Source organism: Cyclopterus lumpus, chromosome 9 (genome assembly GCF_009769545.1).
Source record: "Cyclopterus lumpus isolate fCycLum1 chromosome 9, fCycLum1.pri, whole genome shotgun sequence".
In the NCBI taxonomy this organism is placed as follows: domain Eukaryota; kingdom Metazoa; phylum Chordata; class Actinopteri; order Perciformes; family Cyclopteridae; genus Cyclopterus; species Cyclopterus lumpus.
In genome coordinates this window covers 27777701-27803033 of record NC_046974.1, presented here as the reverse complement: position 1 = coordinate 27803033, position 25333 = coordinate 27777701, and the positions used below count along the sequence as shown (strand labels likewise).

The 25333-nt window shown below is 46.3% G+C and overlaps 1 protein-coding gene across 1 annotated transcript in view; it reads left to right on the top strand.

Annotated features, from left to right (window-relative positions):
* LOC117737011 (tight junction protein ZO-2-like) overlaps nucleotides 1-25333 on the top strand; it is a 53980-nt gene that overhangs the window by 8432 nt on the left and 20215 nt on the right. The window contains exons 2-7 of the mRNA XM_034542717.1: nucleotides 13988-14041; nucleotides 14667-14791; nucleotides 15628-15730; nucleotides 20338-20857; nucleotides 21858-21961; nucleotides 22424-22595. Coding sequence (XP_034398608.1) covers nucleotides 13988-14041; nucleotides 14667-14791; nucleotides 15628-15730; nucleotides 20338-20857; nucleotides 21858-21961; nucleotides 22424-22595 — 1078 coding nt within the window. The remainder of the gene's footprint in view (nucleotides 1-13987; nucleotides 14042-14666; nucleotides 14792-15627; nucleotides 15731-20337; nucleotides 20858-21857; nucleotides 21962-22423; nucleotides 22596-25333) is intronic.

Here is a 25333-nt window from a genome sequence, read left to right as displayed (position 1 = left end):
TAACACATGAAGCATAGACTTCTATACAACCAGAGGAGTCGCCCCCTGGTGGTCAGGAGAGAGAATGCAGCTTTAACACATCAAGCATAGACTTCTATACAACCAGAGGAGTCGCCCCCTGGTGGTCAGGAGAGAGAATGCAGCTTTAACACATGAAGCATATACTTCTATACAACCAGAGGAGTCGCCCCCTGGTGGTCAGGAGAGAGAATGCAGCTTTAACACATGAAGCATAGACTTCTATACAACCAGAGGAGTCGCCCCCTGGTGGTCAGGAGAGAGAATGCAGCTTTAACACATGAAGCATATACTTCTATACAACCAGAGGAGTCGCCCCCTGGTGGTCAGGAGAGAGAATGCAGCTTTAAGTCACTTCAGCATTGGCTTCACTTTTCAGACCCACTGTGCCTGATGGAAGGTAAAAAAACACATTTGAGGGTCTTGTGTTTGCATCAGTAGATCATCTGTAGAGCTGCCAGTAGATGACACAAATTAAACAGAACAAGATGTTCTGTTTAATTTCTTTTATCGTCTGAGGCAGCTGAGCAGGAAGTAAAGAAATGAATGAATATGTGAGTGAAATAGATTTGGCTGCTGTACTGATGAGCCTAACCAGCGCCCTACCCCCCCCACCCCCCCCACCCCCCCCACCCCCCCACACACACACACACACACACACACACACACACACACACACACACACACACACACACACACACACACACTCTCTTGCATGCAGAACTGCAGGTGCAGTGAGAGGCGGGAGTATAAATAGCAGCAGCACCATTCATCACGGTGAAGACACTGGAGCTTCCTCTGTCAGCCAGCGAGCAGCTCCCAGACCTGTCGCTGGGCCTCTGACTGCTGCAGTCGTTCACTACCGCCCGCCTCTCCACTGCCATCAGGGAGCACCTTGAGCTGTTCCCTGCAAGCCATGTTTGATTTGTTCGTACTCTGGGAGGGACACGCTGGAAAGATTTAACAGTCAGCCTTTTGAAAATATGAATAAATAGACCATTATGGACATATTGCAGAGCGATTGTCAGTTAACTCGCGTTATTCAATTCAGTTTATTTTGTATAGCCCAATATCACAAATTACAAACTCCCCTCAGAGGGCTTTACAATCTGTACACATACGACATCTCTGACCTTTGACCTCACATCGGATCAGGAAAAACTCCCCAAAAATAACCTTTGACAGGGAAAAAAGTGAAGAAACCTTCAGGAGAGCAACAGAGGAGGATCCCTCTCCCCGGATGGACAGATGAATAGATGTCATGTGACCAGATGAACAGCATTACAAAGTTACATAAACACATTACATGAATATGACAATGTATGAATGGAACTCCAATCCATGAAACAGAAGGAGGTAGAGAGGAGGGGGGGGCGGGGCATCAGCAGGGCCAATGGGAGGCCGGCTCACCAGCATCAGACACCTCCAGGTCCAATGGACCCTATGAGACGTGAAGTCACAACGACTCTGGGGAGGAAGCAGAGTTAATAAGGTGCAATGGAGAGATGTAAATTCATCCATAAGGAGAGAGAGAAGAGGAGATAGGTGCTCAGTGTATCCTAAAACATCCCCCAGCAGCCTATAAGCCTATAGCAGCATATCAAGGGGCTGGACCAGGGCAGACCTGATTCAGCCCTAACTATAAGCACTATTAAAGAGGAAAGTCTTAAGTCTATTCTTGAATGAGGTGACTGTGTCTGCCTCCCGGACTGAAAGTGGAAGCTGGTTCCATAAAAGAGGAGCTTGATAACTGAAGGCTCTGTTATGTTCATCTGTTACGTTGATCCATTGATTGAATCTACTGCGAGAAACCTTTTTATTTTGTGTAGATTCTGGCAGCCCCTGTGGACAAAAGCGGTAGTGTTTCCGAGCACCAGAGTTTTAGAAAACCTAATTTGACCATAGCCTGGTTTCTTGTTCTCCAGTGCCTCCCTTCCCTCCAGCAGCGTGGTGACCCAGAGGGTCAGGCGGAGGTGAAGCTGCTGCTGCCACTGCCAGGTGCAGAGCTCTCCACCTGCCTGATCTGGGTCTGTCCGTGGTGGGCTCGTCAGCGCTAGAGGTCCCGCTGAAGGGGTGTCTGGGGAACCTGCTCCACTTTAATCTGGTTTGCTGGAATCTGACCCGGTACCACCGATGACGAGCACTAAGAATACAGATCGTCAACTTCTGTCATATGGAGGCATCAGAATTTAGTGGAGACGGTTTCCTAACCGGTTAAACTTGAACCTTTTGTGGCGTTCGCATTGTAATTATTGGGGTTGTAAAACAATAAAGCCATAGCAATATATTTACATTTGATATGTACCACTGCTAGATAATTTCTCAATAAAGATTCCATTATTTTTTGCGACTAAACGTCAATCATTTAGGACATAAACAATACATCCTGTTTCTGTTGAACAAACCAACTCAGAAGGGTTTGATCAATAAGGTTTATTGATTCATTAGGGTTATTGACAAGTGTCTTGGAAAGGAGCACATTGGAACAACACACATGAGTATTGTGTTCATTCATGACGGACAGAGTTCTGCTGTGTGTGCTGCAGCTGTAGCTCTGCCCCCCATCTAAATATTAAGCGGGTCAGATGGCGGCATAATGAATGCAGAATGAATGAGAACACTGAACAACAAAGCTGGTCATCTAAATAAAGAGCAGTGTGGAGTCGAGTCCGTAGTGCTCTGAAGAAGCCCTTTGTCCACCATGAGACACACAGTGAAGGGGGGCACTCAGTCCTTCTTGGTGGAGTGCTCTGAGCTAACAATGAAGAACAGTACAGATGCCTTGTAGCAACTCTCCTCCTCTTCCTAAGGGCTTTTAGCCTCTAGAGGGCATTTTCCTTAAGACAAATCTTCCCCGTCCCCCCCAGGCTCTAATTGTCTGAGCATCCATCCGTGAGCTAAATTAGGACTTTATGTTATTAAATAAATAAATGGTTGATTAATAATAATAATACCATTGTTGTTTTTATTGGTTAAAATGACAGACGTTGGCAGCGGTAGGTCACATCAGCCTACATTCAGTTTGTGACACATGGCCCCTCTGTACTCAGCCAAAGATGGTGTATGAGGCGACAGAGGCTTCACTCTGTGTCGCCTCTGTACAACAGTCTTCGGGCAGCATTAGGCCACGAACCATTTTCCAGAGCAGAGTGTTGATTTGTTCATTTTTGAAGATGTCGGCCATTGTTTTCCACTCATTCCAGCTTGATAAACAATTGGCAACATTTTTTAAAACTACGATTTGAGTAATAACTATCGAGTTGTTTATTCTTAGTCTTATTGTTATCTACTAAAGATCAGCGTTTTGGATTATTTTGTATAAAAAAAAGAGGGGGAGGAGAACAAGTTTGATTAAATCGTAAGTAAAACAGAAAACACCATGTATGGTTTTATATGTGGTACTACGTTGTCATTTGCCAATTCCATCATCAAGCATTAATTGTAAAACAAAAGGACCAGGTTGTCTCCCTGTCTGCGAGCTTCATTTCCACAGTCTGCTGGAGTGAACGCTAAGTATGCAACACATTCAGAAACCTGGACGCGCAGCCGTAAAAAGTGTGTGTTGTGTTTCCAAAATCAGATGGATTGATTTCAGACTCCTGTTTCCCACCTGTTTGTATATTTGCCAATACATCCATGTTTACACTCACGGGACGAAGCGTGAAGAGTGATGCATCGATACGTTTGATGTGTCGCCTCGGTGTGTGTGTGTGTGTGCTTGTGTGTTACCTTAACGCAGCTCCCATGACCTTGAGCGTGCCATTGTCAAGCATGGGGCGCATTTTGAGCTTCACCCTCCCCGTGCTGCGGTTCTGGTAGCCGGAGCGACAGCTGTCAGTCCGGCTCAACCTCAAGACAAGTTCACGGCCGGCTCGGTCTGTGCACATTCAGACAGAATTCAAATTGTTGGCCAGTGAAAATGTCGTCTTTTGAAGTTATGTATTTTATTACATTTTTTATGCTTTAATGTCAGTTTTTTAAAATTCTTCTTAGAGTTGTGCGCATTTTAAAGCTCCCCCGCCTCATTAAATATGTGTATATCCTGACCTACTCCCTGTTTATAGAATGCCACATTAGCATACTACATTAGCATACCACACGCACACACACACACACACGCACACACACACGCACGCACGCACATACCACACGCACGCACATACCACACACACGCACGCACGCACATACACATACACATACACACGCACATACCACACACACACGCACACGCACATACCACACACGCACGCACATACCACACGCACGCACATACACACGCACATACCACACACACACACGCACATACCACACACACACACGCACATACCACACACACATGCACGCACATACCACACACGCACGCACATACACACGCACATACCACACACACACGCACATACCACACACGCACGCACATACACACGCACGCACATACACACGCACATACACACGCACATACACACGCACGCACGCACATACACACACACACGCGCGCGCTCACACGCACAAACACGCACTCAATCACACACACACGCACATGCTCGCACACACATTCACTCACTCTCACTCATTCACACGCTCACTCACGCACACACACACACACACACGCACACACACACACGCACATGCTCGCACACACATTCACTCACTCTCACTCATTCACACGCTCACACACGCACACACACACACACACGCACGCACACGCGCACACCCACACACAGTGACTCCGGGTTGAAGCCGGTCAATAGACTGATTGATGTCGACCTTTTTTTGGCCGTGTTGAGGATGTGCACCAACTTTTAAAACTGCAATCCAGGAATTTACTTTTGATTTTCCAAACAAAAAAATATTTAGTTAGTCAACTCATATTTAGATAATGATTTAATAATTGTTATATTTGCAGTTAAAAGTCAGCGTCACACCTCTCACCTCTTCTCTACGTCACATCTCTCACCTCTTCTCTACGTCACACCTCTCACCTCTTCTCTACGTCACATCTCTCACCTCTTCTCTACGTCACATCTCTCACCCCTTCTCTACGTCACATCTCTCACCCCTTCTCTACGTCACACCTCTACGTCACACCTCTCACCCCTTCTCTACGTCACACCTCTACGTCACACCTCTCACCCCTTCTCTACGTCACACCTCTACGTCACACCTCTCACCTCTTCTCTACGTCACATCTCTCACCTCTTCTCTACGTCACACCTCTCACCTCTTCTCTACGTCACATCTCTCACCCCTTCTCTACGTCACACCTCTACGTCACACCTCTCACCCCTTCTCTACGTCACACCTCTACGTCACACCTCTCACCTCTTCTCTACGTCACACCTCTACGTCACATCTCTCACCTCTTCTCTACGTCACACCTCTACGTCACACCTCTCACCTCTTCTCTACGTCACACCTCTCACCCCTTCTCTACGTCACACCTCTACGTCACACCTCTCACCTCTTCTCTACGTCACACCTCTACGTCACATCTCTCACCTCTTCTCTACGTCACACCTCTACGTCACATCTCTCACCCCTTCTCTACGTCACACCTCTACGTCACACCTCTCACCTCTTCTCTACGTCACACCTCTCACCCCTTCTCTACGTCACACCTCTCACCCCTTCTCTACGTCACACCTCTCACCTCTTCTCTACGTCACACCTCTCACCTCTTCTCTACGTCACACCTCTCACCTCTTCTCTACGTCACACCTCCGCATCCCAAACATGTTCACTGGTTGCAGAACATGCCAAGAATCCAAGATGGAGCCAAAACAGTTGGTTCACAAACCAACGTGGGGGGGCGGGACGTCACGAGGAGTTCGTCCACTTCTTATATACCGATTGATTTTTATTCTGGGAAATAATTGCGTAAATCAGCTTCAGCTCGCCACTTAAACGTCCCCGGCTCCTCCGGCTCGCCCTTCTCGGGAAAGGTCACGGGCTTGTGAATGGGGAATCCCCTGGGCTCGCCAGCCTCTTCCGCTCCTCTTTGAAGATTAAACTTCCATTTGAATGAGAGTCCTCTCCCTCCCTCCCTCTTCTCTTCCTCTCCCTCCTCTCGACTGGTGCTCTCTCCAAACTGCTCCTGACTAATGACGAACCAGTCCGAGATTGTTCTGGCGTCTAACGGGAATAAAAGTCGATAGCCGCGCTACAGTTAAAACAATCAAAATTCGGTGCTTCATGAATTTATTTTAAAGTTATCATGAGAAACTTTTAACTGGTTATGGAATGTCTCTATATGACATCTGTAAGTAAACTAGACAATCAGAGAGAAGATGTGTAGTTAATCTTAATGCTTGTCATCGATGCCGCTGGGTCAGATTTCCTATATTATTATAATAATAATAATAATAATAATAACCCCTTCGCCTTTGACCTCCAGCAGGGAACACGCTCCAGTTGGGAACGCTTTTGTTCACAGGGGCCAAAATTGACCTACAATCAATCAAAGCCTTCCGCCGTGGGTAACGAGTCAGAACAGACTGAGTCCGCAGGTGATCAGGTACAGACTGGTGGGAACAGATGGGGGTCGGGTTTCAGGTGACTGAGACCGGTGGGAAAGTCTGAGGGCATCTGGTTGGATGGATGGACACGCATCTCACAGAATCGGATGCGCTGAAGTAGATTAAACCACTGTAAAGTACCTCGATTTCATTCTGAATGTAGCGTGTCTCTGTCTCTGCCGTGGGATAAACGTTTCCAGCAGTAATGTCCTCTTGTCCACCGCCGCCCGTGGACGAGTTGGGATGCGGCCCGCTCTCGTCCCATTAGCCTCGCCTATGCTGCTCCCTGTGGAGCCGTGTTCTCTATTCATAATGGAAAGATAATGCCTGAAATATTTACAGCAACAAGGCCAGGAAAAGAGTTTGAATGAGAAATGAGGTTAAACACATTTCAGGAGTTGCTCTCAGCGTGTTTAAAGAACCAGGGAGAGACTACATCAACATGTCTGGATCCAGTTCAACAGCCCACGTTGGAGAATTAAGATGCCTAATCCAGAAGGAATAAGAACGGAACAAAGCCTTTCATTTGACTGAACGGTTGACTAAATGAACAGAGCAGTCATTAAATCCTTTATTCTTTAAATGTGTAAAACTAATGAGGATGGTCTAGCTGATCCCTGAACCCAGGACCCAAAGGGATCCAGCTCACGGTGAAGTGGAGAACCAGTGGAGAAGCTGGAAGCAGCAAAGCTTTTATTAGAGCCGCTTTACATATTGTGAGTTGTCTAGAGAGCTATGATCCAAAACTGATACCGGGCCGATACGTCAAATAGCTAGATGGGGTAGCGGGGAAAATGGGGCCAATCTTTTCAATTCACTTCTGTGTTTATGTTATATTCTACGTGTCGGTTGACCGCTGTGACTAATACACTCCTCCGTATTCCAAATATGGTCACTTCCTGTTCACTGGTTGCAAAAATCCAAGATGGCAATGCCCAAAGCGCCTAACTCGAGGCTTCAAAATGGCAGTCCACAAACCAAGGGGTGACGTCCACTTGTATAAAGTCTATGGCAGATGTACAAAGGCCGCTACCATGACCATATGACCTAGAAAGCTAAATAAGTGCATCCCTGGTGTCGGCTATTTAATATTATTGGTCAATACCAAGAATAATAGCAGCAGTGGATTTAATAGAATTCTAATAATAGCAGTAATCCATCCATCCATCTTCAATACCGCTTATCCTCATTAGGGTCGCGGGGCGCTGGAGCCTATCCCAGCTGACATAGGGCGAAGGCAGGGGACACCCTGGACAGGCCGCCAGTCCATCGAGGGCACATGTAGGGACATACAACCATTCACTCTCACATTCACACCTATGGGACATTTAGAGATCAATTAACCTGCAGCATGTCTTTGGACTGTGGGAGGAAGCCGGAGAGCCCGGAGAGAACCCACGCTGCCACGGGGAGAACATGCAGACTCCACACAGAAGGACCGCTCCGACCGGGAATCGAACCCGCGGCCCTCTTGCTGTGAGGCGACAGTGCTAGCCACTACACCACCGTGCAGCCCATAATAGCAGTAATGATAATATAAATTCCACTGCTGGTAATGATGGTAGCAGTGTCCATGACGGCAGGTGGAACCCCGGTCCATGGATCTTAGAGACCAGAGACCAAACTTGACTTGCAAATCCAAACCAGTCAACCCACATCACGCGTATCCAACGGCTTCGTTCCAAATGTAAATTCATTCTGCACGACTCACTTGACCTTTTTTATGATGCGCTCATTTAACGCAGCGTGTTGGTCGTGTTCATCAGGATGATGGTGTGTGTGTGTGTGTGTGTGTGTGTGTGTGTGTGTGTGTGTGTGTGTGTGTGTGTGTGTGTGTGTGTGTGTGTGTGTGTGTGTGTGTGTGTGTGTGTGTGTGTGTGTGTGTGTGTGTGTGTGTGTGTGTGTGTGTGTGTGTGTGTGTGTGTGTGTGTGTGTGTGTGTGTGTGTGTGTGTGTGTGTGTGTGTGTGTGTGTGTGTGTGTGTGTGTGTGTGTGTGTGTGTGTCAGATGCTAAATCACTCTACGTCTTAGTGTGCACTTTTCACATATGAATTATTCAGAGACCACCTGAGAGCCGTGATGTGTCATCGTCCATTCTGGAGGATTAGTGAGCCACCCGGTTATTTTCTTTTTTCTTAGACGCATTAACCGCATAGTGGTCTGTATGTCGTCAGCGTTGGGCAGGTTACTCACCAAGTGTGATGAGTAACTTTTGACTTGATATTAGAAATATGACTTCAATTTCACATTGCGCTGCTGCACATGCATGAACCAATATTGGAACGTAGACATTGGAGACGCCCACACAGTCCTAGCATCGCGAGCTGGGAATTGACCATTTAATGTTTGTTTTGCCCCGTCAGAGGCGTGGCCAGCGTAAGGCTAATGACCTTCCGCTGGCTCAATAGCATGCACTGCCACGCCGAATATTCAGTCACTTCCACAGTCTACGGCCGCTTTAAGTTGACTACAGCACCCAGAAGCCCCGTCGCGTCTCCAACCGATCACGCAACGTGTGCTCGGCACATGAGACCGAGCCATGTTTATGTTTCATCCATGACTCACGTACCGTTGCACAACTGTAGTGTCTGAGCTTTTTAAAGGGTTGGTGTGTCGGATGTATGGAATATAACGTTCATAACTATGTTTTCATTGGTGTATGTTCACCTCAAACTAAGAATTGTCTTGTGTTTGTTAGCTTAGAATGAGCCCTTCATGTCTACTTAGGTGTTTTTTTGTTTTGAAATGTTCCCTGAAGGCCACCGTAGTTGGCTGCAGTAACCTGAGCCACCCAAGAGTTGCGTCTGAATTACGCAAAAGATGTCAAAAATGACGGAAATATTTTCTTACTCACAGATTGATATTATATTGATATTGTTGTACGTGTATGATAAATTAACAAGAAATATCAGTAACGTAAAAGTCGTGAATATATTTGTGGTTATTTAGAAACCTCTCCGTTGCAGTTTGTCGACCAGAGAGCAATAATTCACAACACATCCAAGTAGCTCGAAGCTCAGAATGTTGTTGTTTGGCTAAATTTGGAAGCATAACGAAAACATGAGGGAGAGCCCTGGCCAAAATAACCAACAAACCGACCCTGAAAAGAGGGTTCTGAGCTCTCTCATCAAGCCAGAAAACACAGGAGGAAAGAAAGGGAATGTGCCGCTGATTGGCAGCTCTCTCAAAGGTGGTTCAGGCTTCAAATCAACATGAAGCTAACGAAACATTAGCAACATTTCTGTCTGTAACCTCACAACATTATAACACATTTGGAAACGCAAACACTCGACGGGCAGTACAAATGTCCAAGAGACGTCGAACAACAGCTCCTCGGCCTTTATCCCCAGACGGACCTGATTGGCTGCAGGTCCTCAGGTTCACCAGCCAATAGCAAAAGAGAGCGGAGGCGGAGCTAAAGCCGTGACCTACCAAAGTCTGGGGAGCAGCACACATCAGTCACCTTTGGGTGTGTTCTAGCTCTAGTACAAATTAGTATTGGACCAAGGTACATTGTTATGTTACCCAGATATGTTCATTTTAGAAAACTTGCTATACAAACCAGTGTTTGTCTTGGAAAAGGAACCATGTGTTGTGTTTTGGGGGATATATTGGCAGAAATGAAATGTATGTTTTTCTTCAGTGTAACATCACCTAAAAATAAGAGCCCTTGTGTTTTTGTTAGCTTAGAATGAGCCCTTTATATCGACATTTTAATTTTATTTACAGTAGCCCATAGCGGACAAACCAAACTGGCTTTAGATGCAGCCGATTGCGTTTTTCTCTTTGGCTCTGTAGTTTGCCACATGGGAGAAGTGGTGGCCATCTCACCGCTAGATGGCGCCAGACCCGGCACACTGCACCTTTTTTAATGTCAGTAAACTGGGGAAGAATGTGTGTTATTTTACAAAACATATCTTCAAAGTTTTGTTCTCAGACTCTGATCCATAAATCTCCACTTTAGCAGCGCTTATGTCCACCAGACTTTCCAGTTTCATCCCCTCTATATTCTGAAGGGGTGGTTCAGTTTGTTCTCCTTCGATGGAAAAAGAAGATTCTCCCCTATGAAGAAACCATCAGCGCGTACTTCTTGAATCCAAATTGTCTTTAAATAAAAAAATACATAAACAAGCTTGAATAAGACTCAGTGATCACGTGCATTAATAAGAAATTGGAATCTAAATGCTGACTGGGGTTCTTCAGGGAGTGAATATAGTTGACACAGGGTCCTCACAAATCAGGTAAAACAAATAGGAGTGTGTTTTGAGTGTGTGTGTGTGTGTGTGTGAGAGAGAGGGAGAGAGAGAGAGAGAGAGAGGAAAAAGCAGCAGGATAGTAAGCAGAATGACATACAGAGGGAGGAGGAGAACAGGAAGCGTTGGACAGTCATCCAGCCCCCCTCCCCCCTCCCCGCCCCCCTCCTACCTGGCCATGTCATCCGGCCTGAGCAAGAAGTGGAGGAGCGCGGTGCGAGCGCTTCGGACTCTTCGCGGGACAGGAGCAGCAGCAGGAGGAGGAGGAGGAGACGCTGTGAGTCTGCTGTTATTTTTAGTCTCTCCTCCCTCCCAAGGCTACGTGGGCTAATCCGTCACAGGCTTAAATCCAGATTGGAGGTATACGGAGGCAGGCAGGTCAAGGAGTCGCTCCCCGTGGGCAGCCGAGTCTAACGGGCCCATGCCGAAGCAGCACCGCGCTAGTCGGGCCGTGGGTTTGACGGGGCTGGGGCACCCGAGTCGGGGGGGGCACTGAGGGAGGAGGGCTCCTCTACCACCGGCCATGAGTCTGGAGTGGCTGCCTGCCGGCTGCTGCGCCGGCTACCCCAGCTGGCACCGATGCAGGCCGGTCGAGACGGGCGCGAAGGGGGGAGTCGACGGTGGGGGGCCCGGGATCCAGCTCAGGGGGCTGGACACTGAACAGCTGAAGGGCAGCCTGGTGGTCCTCTACACACCTGCTGGGAACTCCTGTCTGCTCAGATTGGTGGGACATGGATGGATGGATAGGTGGCAGTGCGTGGTGTGTAGTATGCTGCTTTTAAAGATGTGCTCATTTAAATGTGGATTCATGATGGAATATGCAAACTGGACATATTAAGGTCTTTAAAACCCCTTCTCTTTGCAGATGGCAGCATCTAAAGTCGAGACACATTGTTGTTCAGAGTTGTGATGCCTGCTGCTTTGTCTTGAGGAGTATTTACTGTTCAGGGCGAATCCGTTGAAAGAGGAATTTGATTTGATTGACATGTGTTTATTAAAAAAAACACTGATTGTGCTGCATTTATGGCCCAAAGACACCTGCAGCGAAGAATGTTGGATCACTTTCGACCCTCGTGTCCTTCAGTTCTTTTTTCCATCATAACCACACGACGTACTGTTGTGTGTGTGTGTGTGTGTGTGTGTGTGTGTGTGTGTGTGGATATTGTACTGGACACAGTTGTTTTAGAGTGTAATGGGGTCGTGATTAGTTTTCCTAATGTTTTTATTTTGGTCGTGTGCCATGTAGTCCTGTTATCATCTCTAGGACGAACCAGGGCAACTCACACCTAAACCATCTTGAGTTATTGATAGCTCGACAGGTGAAAAGGAAATATTTTTTGTATACATTTTTTGGGGTGAACGGTCCCTTTTTTAAAGGGGAATTGTGTCAAAGTACTGCAGGTATGCCCCGGCCTACACATCACACTCTACAGACCACTCACCAAAATCATTTTACATGGGTTTTTTTTAATGACGAGAGTGGTGATTAGCATTAGCATTAGGTCAAATTAATCGCAAATCATTTATTTTTTCTTCGCGTTAGAAATGGTCCAGCCCTAAATGTGTTATTACTATTGTTTATTTTCTTTCTCCACTGAACTTCTTTCTTTTTAGATCATGAAGTGATTTTGGTCTCAAAGTTTAGCGACACTTTTTTGTTGTTGTTGTTGTTATCGGCGAAAGCTCTCTCTCTTCTCGCTCTTCTTCGGTGTGATTAGCTGCAACCTCACTGATGGATTCAAGTGTAATTCATCCCCCCACCACAAAAAAAAGACAAAAAAGATCCTCTGCCCTTCGCAGCTCAGTCACTCGCGTACAAATACGTAAAATACGCCACTAAAACCACTCCAATTGCTTAAAAACAAAGGAAACACGGAGCAACGCTGAATTTCTTCGGTGGCCTTTAATAACCAGCAGAGAGGTAGAGCGGTGTGTCTGTCAGTCATTGGTTAGGAAACGTACCCTTTACCACCTATGTATTGCTGTAACCGTGACAACGGTGCTACATTCTGAGCGTTAGCAGCGCACAACTGTTTGTTACGTGAAGATATCGTGGAGTGATGTTCCTGAACGGAGGAGGACGTCGCCCTCCCTCTTTATGTGTTGTAAAGCGGTAAAAAGAAAGTGTAATTGGAGCGGCACAACGTCCGTACAATGGGATGCATGTGCAGCACCGGGACACACGGGTCTGCTGTCACTGTCTGACCTTTTCTCCCCCGGCGGTATTCACGCGCACGTTGAACTCTCACAATCACGCTCGTCACATCTGTTCTAAACAAATGACAGGAGAGGAGTTCCCTTGGCTCAACATCGGTCATTACAGTTGGTATACATGTCTTTTCTTTCCACACAGCATTACTGTCTTTGGAGCTTATGATGAAGCGTTCTAAGAAACTGACGGGGAATGAGGGGAACCAGCTCATCTTCACATCCTCATCTTCCTCACCTCTCAGTCTTTATCTAATGCCTCTCATTCACGTGGCGTAAACACCGTATGCATGTGTCTGCCGGTTGGTGGGTGCCGGGTCAGTAGCTGGACTTCCAGTATTTCTGTCCAAGGGGATACGAACATGTGAACATCATATGTATATGAGCATAAACCGGGGTGAATAATTTGTCTTTTTTCTCTCTCAAACAATAATGAAAGAACCAATTGGAGTATGAGCATCGATACATCCCGAGCTTTTTGACTTCTGTGTTTATGCATCAAAAATCACAACGCTGGTGGTCGTTTTTGAAGATGGTCTTGCTGAAGCATCTGGGTTTGGGTTGAGCACGTCACTGTTTGGTGTGTGTGTGTGTGTGAGAGAAAGACAGGAGCTATGAGCTGGAAATAGATGAGGCCAGATGTCTGTTGTCCAATTACAATCGTACACCAGCGGCAGTGAGACAGGACGACACGCAGGCGGCTGTTATTGACATGATACTGACTGAGGTCAGCTCAGTACACACACACACACACCCACACACTTCCTCTGATGTGTGTTAATCTGGGTTAGTCTTCTTTCCACTTGTATGCCCTCAGTGATCTACATGTTCTTACTCCACACGGATTTGGCCAGCGCATATTTCTGCGCACGTGTCGAGGCTCACAAAGCCTTGTTGGGATGATTCACAAAAATAACAAAAAAACAGTTTACGGACTTGTTTGTTATTTTGCTGCTGACTGAATTCTTGCCTGCTGTGCTTTCTGTGTTCCCCACAGAGCTCAGGGATGGAAGAGATGGTGTGGGAGCAGTACACAGTAAATCTGCAGCGGGTGAGTTCCTTCACTAACTGCTGTCAACACATGACATCCATCCGTCTATCAACCTGAAGCACACCGGGGGCAAAGATTCATCAATAAGCCCATCATCTGACGGCGGGCGTCTTCTTGTCGATGAGTTCAAGCAGGTCTTCACTGAGAAGGTGCTCGTCAGGATGGAAAAGCAATCACCAAAACTACGTTGTTTATCGCAGCCAGAAGCTGTAAAAACCAACGTTTCTCAAACACATCGTGTGTGAACGTTGTGATATTTCAATCCTCGACTGACTGCAGGCTGCGAAATGTGAAGAGCTAAAAGTATATACGGCACGTGGAGCGTCCATTTTTCAGAGACTTCAGGGCGTCCGGGCATGAAAGCCTCAATAGCAACATTTCCGACGTCTCTAAAATCTCTTGCAGGTGTCACTGAAATGTCTTTTTAAAAGTTTACCAATGGCCCGGCAGTTTTCATTATTCAAATCGCAAAACATGAATAGTGAGCGCCCCCCAAAAAAATGAAGTGGTCCAAGAAGGTCGTTTCAACGAGACAGGGTTGAAATCAGGTGCCTTGTGATATACCTGTGATGTTGTCACATCCTGTCCACCTGCGCTCACTGATGGATGCCTTCTTCTCCTGCAGGACTCGAAGATGGGCTTCGGCATCGCGGTGTCCGGTGGGCGGGACAACCCCAACGTGGACAGCGGCGAGACGTCAATCATCGTGTCCGATGTGCTGCAGGGAGGACCAGCAGATGGCTTTCTCTAGTAAGTCCATAGAACAGGGACCCAAATCCTGCTCCACGTTAAACACGACTTGCAAACTAAATGCTTACATGTTAGTTCTGATTATTACATTAGTAAATATATTCTAAATGTGTTATGATAATCTCAGTACACCAACATATGGTAGCCTAAAGCAAAGTACACAGTTATCAACTTGTAAACACTGTCTGAAGTTGGCTAGCTAGTTTTGGCTAGCTAGCACAGCTAGCTGTTGCCATGTGGGATGCAGCTTGATTGAGAATGCTAATGCAGGCGCTTTAATTCATCTATTTCCTTTTATTTTGGTTTATCATTTTACACAGCTCACTTTGTCAGCTCGAATTTTCAAATTGCCTTTCCCCGGTAGTTAGCTAGCTAGCTAACTTACAAATTAATGGATTTATATGTTACATTTATGAATTTGGTCTGCTTCTGAGCAAATGATCCATTTTATTTCAGCTTTTTCCCCATGGAAACTCCCCTTCCTTCAATATTCCTGCTGTGTACTGGTTTTACCGTGGAGGTCCCACTCATCACATGAAACCTGCACGTCTATGTTGCATACAGCTGAGTTAGTTGGCTACGTAGCACAGCTCTGTGCAGGAGAAAAATAACACAGAAGATATATATATATATATATATATATATATATATATATATTCTGGTCACATAATCGTACAAAAAGTCCAAAGAACATTTCTAAACAAAAATCAATCAAGGATCAATTATTATTTTCTACAATGAATTTTAGTGGAATTCCACCTAATTGGTACAAAGCTGTGTTTTTTTGAGTGAAACATTTTTAATGTCGACGTTCTGTGTCCTTTCTTTATTTCCAGTGAGGATGACCGTGTCATTCAGGTCAATGCCATCCCCATGGACAACGTGCCTCATTCCTTTGCTGTTCAGTCGCTCCGTAAATGTGGTAAAGTGGCTAAAATAGTGAGTACAGTGTCCTTTTTTCAAAGATGTAAGATAAGATAAGATTGGTGACATCACAGCTCACATGATAAAGAAAATAAATTGTGGGTAGTTGAGGTGCAACAGCATTGAGTCTAGCCGCAGCTCTCCGAACACAACAAACACACAAGAGATGGAGCTGCATTTGTGTGCGTCAGTGCGAGAGAGGCGAAAAGAGTTCAGTGGACTGACACTCATCACAGCTGCATTTGTGGTGCTGTGGCACCGAACAGATGGGAGTGTGTGAGAGAGGGAAAGGAAGAAAGAGCTGAGGCCGTCGCCTTGTTGTTTTTGAAACCGACAAACAGAAGTTACCATATTTGGAATGTGGAGGAGTGATGTTGAGACGCCGTATACGTCACTGCTAGCAGCAGCAAGTAGCCCTACAACATACCCTGATTTATGGGCCGTTTTACTTTAAATACACAATCATTTACTAAATGCTGCTTTACATCACGCTGTACTGAAGAAGACTTGGAACTAGAGATTGAGACCATAAACTAATGTTTACAATGTTTACTGAGGGAATACATCAAGAGAAGTAGAGTCATTTATATAGACTTCTATACAACCAGAGGAGTCGCCCCCTGGTGGTCAGGAGAGAGAATGCAGCTTTAACACATGAAGCATAGACTTCTATACAACCAGAGGAGTCGCCCCCTGGTGGTCAGGAGAGAGAATGCAGCTTTATCACATGAAGCATAGACTTCTATACAACCAGAGGAGTCACCCCCTGGTGGTCAGGAGAGAGAATGCAGCTTTAACACATGAAGCATAGACTTCTATACAACCAGAGGAGTCACCCCCTGGTGGTCAGGAGAGAGAATGCAGCTTTAACACATGAAGCATAGACTTCTATACAACCAGAGGAGTCGCCCCCTGGTGGTCAGGAGAGAGAATGCAGCTTTAACACATGAAGCATAGACTTCTATACAACCAGAGGAGTCGCGCCCTGGTGGTCAGGAGAGAGAATGCAGCTTTAACACATGAAGCATAGACTTCAATACAACCAGAGGAGTCGCGCCCTGGTGGTCAGGAGAGAGAATGCAAGTTATAAGACACTTCTGCATTGGCTTCACTCTGGTTATTGCCAGACAGCAGCATTCCCCTAAAGGTCAGTGTGAGCTCACTCGTTTCAGATGCTTCATGGCGCTCCAGCTCATGTGAGGGGAAAGAGAGTGCAGAGCAGAGACGCTCACTCTGTCCTGTATAGTAGCACTTTACATCTACAGGATGTGGTTTTAAGTCTCCTGCATCAGTGATGTCTCAGGGTTTCAGCCTGACTGCCTCTCTCTCAACGCGGCAGCAGTTCTCTGCTGTGTGTACGCTGGACTAATCTCACCGCTCCGTACAGCTAAATATAAAAGCCTGACATGTCGAGGGAATCTGATTTGCTGCTTTGAATCACTGCTTTCACGACATCCAGCTGTATCTTTACTCTCACTGCTGTCAGTGAGTCAGACACAGAAGCCATTTAGTTTGAAGCTAGTTTAGAGTCGTTTTTATTTTTGTCTCATTGAACAAATAGGTCAGTTAACGGATGAAGTCTGCCTCTGTTCTTTCTTTTCTTTTAAGGTTGTTTTTATTCTGTTGTATTTGATGATTTCATTTTGACTCACAGTAATGTTCAAGCAAGGTCCAGAAACTCTGGATATATTTCTTCTTGTTGGTTTCCCAGAGCTGTGGACTCCAGTCAGACTCGGGTATACACCCACGTTTGATGGCTTTAGACTCGCTTGACAAAATAAAAAAACATACTCTAAACCTAAATCAGCCATGGCTGTAACAACTATGACTTTGGACTTGAGCCTTTTGACCTGAAGAGGCGTGATACCTTTCCTCAAGCGCAAAGATTATGAAGTATGTTATTTAATAAGTCTGTCACGAATAAATTCATTAAACACAATTCATCAACATCTTGTGAAGAGTGTATTATAACTCCTGTAGGACTCAAAACAAAGGGCTTTAGGGCTTGGGACTGGACTCTGGACTGGTTCATATTGACTTTGGGACTGGACTCTGGACTGGTTCATATTGACTTTGGGACTGGACTCTGGACTGGTTCATATTGACTTTGGGACTGGACTCTGGACTGGTTCATATTGACTTTGGGACTGGACTCTGGACTGGCTCATATTGACTTTGGGACTGGACTCTGGACTGGTTCATATTGACTTTGGGACTGGACTCTGGACTGGCTCATATTGACTTTGGGACTGGACTCTGGACTGGCTCATATTGACTTTGGGACTGGACTCTGGACTGGCTCATATTGACTTTGGGACTGGACTCTGGACTGGTTCATATTGACTTTGGGACTGGACTCTGGACTGGTTCATATTGACTTTGGGACTGGACTCTGGACTGGTTCATATTGACTTTGGGACTGGACTCTGGACTGGTTCATATTGACTTTGGGACTGGACTCTGGACTGGTTCATATTGACTTTGGGACTGGACTCTGGACTGGTTCATATTGACTTTGGGACTGGACTCTGGACTGGCTCATATTGACTTTGGGACTGGACTCTGGACTGGCTCATATTGACTTTGGGACTGGACTCTGGACTGGCTCATATTGACTTTGGGACTGGACTCTGGACTGGTTCATATTGACTTTGGGACTGGACTCTGGACTGGTTCATATTGACTTTGGGACTGGACTCTGGACTGGTTCATATTGACTTTGGGACTGGACTCTGGACTGGTTCATATTGACTTTGGGACTGGACTCTGGACTGGCTCATATTGACTTTGGGACTGGACTCTGGACTGGCTCATATTGACTTTGGGACTGGACTCTGGACTGGCTCATATTGACTTTGGGACTGGACTCTGGACTGGCTCATATTGACTTTGGGACTGGACTCTGGACTGGTTCATATTGACTTTGGGACTGGACTCTGGACTGGCTCATATTGACTTTGGGACTGGACTCTGGACTGGCTCATATTGACTTTGGGACTGGACTCTGGACTGGTTCATATTGACTTTGGGACTGGACTCTGGACTGGCTCATATTGACTTTGGGACTGGACTCTGGACTGGTTCATATTGACTTTGGGACTGGACTCTGGACTGGTTCATATTGACTTTGGGACTGGACTCTGGACTGGCTCATATTGACTTTGGGACTGGACTCTGGACTGGCTCATATTGACTTTAGGACTGGACTCTGGACTGGTTCATATTGACTTTGGGACTGGACTCTGGACTGGTTCATATTGACTTTGGGACTGGACTCTGGACTGGTTCATATTGACTTTGGGACTGGACTCTGGACTGGTTCATATTGACTTTGGGACTGGACTCTGGACTGGCTCATATTGACTTTGGGACTGGACTCTGGACTGGTTCATATTGACTTTGGGACTGGACTCTGGACTGGTTCATATTGACTTTGGGACTGGACTCTGGACTGGTCAGTCTTGACTTTGGGACTGGACTCTGGACTGGCTCATATTGACTTTGGGACTGGACTCTGGACTGGCTCATATTGACTTTGGGACTGGACTCTGGACTGGTTCATATTGACTTTGGGACTGGACTCTGGACTGGCTCATATTGACTTTGGGACTGGACTCTGGACTGGTTCATATTGACTTTGGGACTGGACTCTGGACTGGCTCATATTGACTTTGGGACTGGACTCTGGACTGGCTCATATTGACTTTGGGACTGGACTCTGGACTGGCTCATATTGACTTTGGGACTGGACTCTGGACTGGTTCATATTGACTTTGGGACTGGACTCTGGACTGGCTCATATTGACTTTGGGACTGGACTCTGGACTGGCTCATATTGACTTTGGGACTGGACTCTGGACTGGTTCATATTGACTTTGGGACTGGACTCTGGACTGGTTCATATTGACTTTGGGACTGGACTCTGGACTGGCTCATATTGACTTTGGGACTGGACTCTGGACAGGCTCATATTGACTTTGGGACTGGACTCTGGACTGGTTCATATTGACTTTGGGACTGGACTCTGGACTGGATCATATTGACTTTGGGACTGGACTCTGGACTGGCTCATATTGACTTTGGGACTGGACTCTGGACTGGCTCATATTGACTTTGGGACTGGACTCTGGACTGGTTCATATTGACTTTGGGACTGGACTCTGGACTGGCTCATATTGACTTTGGGACTGGACTCTGGACTGGCTCATATTGACTTTGGGACTGGACTCTGGACTGGCTCATATTGACTTTGGGACTGGACTCTGGACTGGCTCATATTGACTTTGGGACTGGACTCTGGACTGGTCAGTCTTGACTTTGGGACTGGACTTTGGGACTGGACTCTGGACTGGCTCATATTGACTTTGGGACTGGACTCTGGACTGGTTCATATTGACTTTGGGACTGGACTCTGGACTGGCTCATATTGACTTTGGGACTGGACTCTGGACTGGCTCATATTGACTTTGGGACTGGACTCTGGACTGGCTCATATTGACTTTGGGACTGGACTCTGGACTGGTCAGTCTTGACTTTGGGACTGGACTCTGGAAACGTTGTTTATAATGTGTGTAAATGAACACATCTGGAAAACGCAGGTCTGTATTTGTTCCTTCTGTCAGACGGTGAAGAGACCTCGCAGGGTCCACTCCATGACGCAGCCCCCCTCCCCGAGCGGAGACAGTCGGGTGTACACCCCCTCCAACCACTACTACGACGCCGACAACGACAACGCCTGGTACCGCAACGAGGGCCGGGACCACGCCTCGGAAAGCAAAGCCTACCTGGAACCAGACTATAGGGGAGGGCGTGACTCAAACCAGAGAGGGAGGAGCCGCGGGAGGAGCCAGGAGAGGACCTCGCCTAGCCCAGACCGATCCAGGAGGGAGGGCAGTCGGGGTCGAGCCCTGGACGCCAGCGCCGACCGCCAGCGGTACCACAGCCGAGGCCGCAGCCCCGGGGAAGGCTACCACGCGGAGGACAAGTACGAGCGAGGAGAAGGCAGAGGAAAAGAAAAAGAAGGGAGGTATAAGAGCAGGGACCAGCTCAACGACAACCCTCCATCCCCAGAACCCTCCAGAGAGCTGGAGCCGCTGGAGAAACCGGTCAACGTCCTGCTGGTGAAGAACAGACCCAGCGAAGGTAAAACGCCACAATTGAGATGAAGAAAGCATTTAATGCATTATCTTTTCTCTTGATGCCCACAGAAACACAACAGTCATAACTATGGTTTTTAAAGTTTTTTCTAATAATTATTCTGCTAGTATAAACAAATTATTATTATTAATGCCCCTAATTTGTAGTCCAGCATTGAGTGCAGCGTCTGAAATGACTGTAGTGGAACAGACTCTCTAAACACGTCTTTCTGCAGGGCTGTTGTATTGGATGGTATTAGACTGTACAGGTGGGTTCTTCTCTTCTTGGCACTCGGTGTATGTAATAAAAGCATCGAGCAGGCCCTGTAAGCTGCGCTGTGCTCAGTGGAACTCTAGCTTTGGCCGGTAGCTCCTGTTAGCTGGTGAGGTGCTGCTCTGGGCTGTCGTCATGCTGCTGTGTGTGTGGTCCAGGTAGCCTCATTGTAATGTATTTGTGGAGCAACGTAATGGTTAGGCGGTCGGTTTGTCCACCACTTTTGTCCACTTTTAAATACCTCAACAATTGCATGGATTGCTATGATAGTTAGTATAGTGTGTATTTAATGGCTCAGTTAGATTAATTACCAATGACTTTGGTGATCTGGTTTTCGTCCAACGCCACCAGCAATACTAATTAAGGACACTGATAATCTGTATTTAGAACCAATTTTCAGAAAAAAAAAAGCAAATCTCAGTGACAGAACATTGCCAGCACCCCGCCAGAATAATCATCCAATCAATTGGCCTCTCTAGCAGAATATATATTTATAAGGTACAACACTGTTTGTGTATGCTGTTGATTGTAGTTCTATAGGTTATTGGAAAAAAGGCAATAGAAAATGGGCCAAGATTGTTGCAGTTGGGGAAACTTAGTCTTTAACCCGAGGGAAACCTCCAGGCATCCAAATAGCTGCCAAGAGAGTCCAACCGTAAAGTCTCTGAGTCACTTTATATCGGGGGGGGGGGGGGGGCTCTGCAGTAACTGATGCGCTGGCTGTGTTTCGTAGAGTACGGCCTCCGTCTGGGGAGTCAGATCTTCATCAAACAGATGACCAGCACAGGCCTGGCTGCCAAGGACGGGAACCTGCAGGAGGGAGACATCATTCTCAAGGTGCACACACACACACACACACACACACACACACACACAAATGACTTTACTTATCATTTATAGTACAAATTTAGTGCTTTTTGTCGGGCCCCTCTGGTCTTATTGTATTCTAGAAACTCCTTTATTGTCAATACACACAGGAAAGCCATACGTCCTCTGAATGTGCTACGGCCTGTATTTTGTGGTTGTAAAGCGTGTACTAAAAATAATGGCAGAAATAGAATAATTAGATAAGTTACTGTACATGTCTCAACAGGCTAAACACACACACACACACACACACACATGGCAACAAAAGTCCACCTGACAACAACGCCGATACAAGATGACCCCAGACATTTGATACGTTTTAAATATAAAAAAGACGTAAGGTTTCCAAAGCAGACCAACTGGCTCCTTAATGCAGCCTCTGACTGTCTGCACTGTGCGTGTGTTTGTGTGTTTGTGTGTGTTTGTGTGCAGATCAATGGGACGGTGACGGAGAACCTCTCTCTGCACGACGCTGGGAAGCTGATAGAGAAGTCAAGGGGGAAGCTGCAGCTGGTGGTCCTGAGAGACCGCCGCCAGATCCTCGTCCGCATCCCCCCCCTCGCCGACTCCGACTCAGACAACGACAACGACAACGACCACGACGGTGAGTCACTGGCACGCGCTGGCAGGACCAACGGGGGTTAGCGTTACACCACGGGGCGGTTTCCTTAGGACCACCGTGTCTCTGGAGCGGGTTGCATCAGATGGTTCTCATCATGCTTGTACTGTTACCATGATCCATGTACAATGTTACAATGTCCCGTACAGTCCAATCAGACCAGTGGGATCATTTATATGAGACGTCATATTATATACACAGGCCGCTGCAATAGATCAGTAGAGCTAGCCAGATCCGCTCCAAGCTGCAGAGGTTGAAGTGTGCCACCGGAATAATAAGTTTCTTTTGTGGGGGTTTTCGTATGTGTCCAGTTTATGCCATAAAGCTAGGGTTGGACTGTAGCAACGCCGTCCAATCGCTTCAGGAGTGATCATTTTGTGGGAGGGGCTTTGTAGGGAGGCCTGAAGGTTACTCGCTAGATTCAGCAACTTTGGGAGCTAGTGCTGCTAGCCACTTTCATTAGAAGCTGGCAACACTGAGCTGGCCTTTTAGGTTGATCATTTTAAAATCGACCAATATTTTCTGACCATGGCCAAATGTTGCTTTAGTTCATATAATAATGAATTATACCACATGTCTCATTTCAGGCATCCAACCAAAAACCAAAGTGATAAAACTCATTTCCTGCAGCCCTCGATGGCCAGATTTATACTCTCCATGTGGAGAAACCAGAGACATGGAGAGAAAATGTTGCTTTTACTTTAGCTCCGCTAACTGCTAGCCGTCGGCTGCTAAACCATTAGCCACATTTTCTCGCCATCTCCCGGATGTTTTTTCCTTCTGCGTTAGCAATGAGCCGGCGCACAGACTTCGGTTAGGCTATGCTAAACTAAATTAATAGCATTTTTCCCCCCACCTTTTAAAATGCTTTGCCGATATTGTAGCTTGCTAGAACCTTGACTCACAGTTCTGTCATCTCAAAGTTATACAAGAGGACATTTTTTTTTACATTACAGTTCCTTTCCTGGAGACATTCATTTACAATCACGTTTACATACACACTTACAAACATCATCTTCAAATACCGTCTGAAGCTAAGCGGCCTTGAGTTTCTGCTCGCAGCTGCTCAGCTGCTGTGCATTGCCGTCCCTCTAAAGGGGGGCGGGGGTGGGGGGGAGTCAGGAGGGTCAAACCTCCGGCCAGACTTAGTAAACTGTCACTGATCGTATTGATTTTGAAAGTGCTCATCTTGACCAGCAGAAGCGATCCCTGTAATGGCTCAAAAGTGCAATCTGTCTGTTTTCTCTTCCAGATAAATTGTCATACTTTTAGATGAAGGACCACCCAAGACACACCGCATGTGTAACACTGTTGCCTTTCTCTAAGCTGTAAAACGGCTGTGACGCAACCTGACTAAAGTTGTAAAGCCTTCACACCCTTTTGCACTTCTCTTTATACTGCTCTAAATCTTCTTAAAAAAAATCCAATACATTTTTAATACATGATTAATTTTCTTGAATAAATAAACACGTTTTAATCCCAATGTACTTTGAATTGTGTGATTCATTAAACGCAGTGGTGGAAGAAGGCAGATGAAGTGCTGTCTGAATACGGGTGGTGATTTATGTTCTGTGAACAGCGAGTGTTGCATGTCAAAGCGGCTCGTAGAAGTGGGTAAGATGCTCGTTGACCTTTCCGTGTAATAACATATTAATGGTTTGTCCTAACAGCGTAGCGACTCTGTCCAGGCGCCGCTTCTGAACCCTCGTCCGCCTCTCTGTGTTGTCTCGCCTCATTTCCATCCCAGTCATCCTCCGTAACACGCTCTCACGCCGCACTGACGGGTTCGCCAACAGCAGACGGCTTGTTGGCGTCTGCTTGTTTGGAAAAGTGCTCAGGAACAAAGAAAGGGGTCAAAGTGGACATGTGCATCATTACATCTTGAATGTTTCCTCTCATATTAAACACGGCACGTATTGAAGGCTTTAAGAACTATATTTCTGCAGCTGTGTCCGGTTTAGTGGTCCAGTCCTGTTCAAATGTTAATGATTTGGAAATATAGGTCAGAATGAAGCGTGAATTATTATCCCCTATATCTGTAGAAGTCTATGCTTGCTTGTAATGAACAAGTCTACACAAAGACCGTCAAGTCTCACCTGAGCCAGGTGTATTTAGTCAGACTCTCTTCCTAATGTTGCTGGGTAACGGTATTCACGTGCAGTCCAATACAGCCACCTCACCTGGTGAAGTGTTCAGCTGTTAATGCTCCTCTGCCACGCAGCACGACACCGACTGCCCACTTAAAGCTTCGTCCAAGCAGTCGCTCAGAATCTGTGAAATGGGCTTAAATCGCTTGGCGTCTAAGCTTTTAAGCCGTAGTCTAAACAAAAGTACAACTATGCTGTTTCTGCTGCTCTCCCCACGGATGAATACATAAAACAAGATTACAAGTGCAAAGCTCCGCCAGCAGCTGCATTGATCATTTCAATCCACATTATGAAAATGTCCGATGTAACAAACGACTTTTTTAAGCCTTGATTGCAGTGAAAAAGTTAGATGACGTTAGAATAATATATATATATATATATATATATATATATATATATATAATCTCCGACTCATTAGTCTCTGCTTGTTTATCTTCAATCTACTCGTTTTGATTGTATTTACCTTTATTTTTTATTTTCATGTTGTGTTTTGGGGAGGAGGGGGAACGCTTGTATATGTGTCCTTGTGGATAAAAAACTGGATTAAACTCAAAAACAATCGCTGATGTACGCACT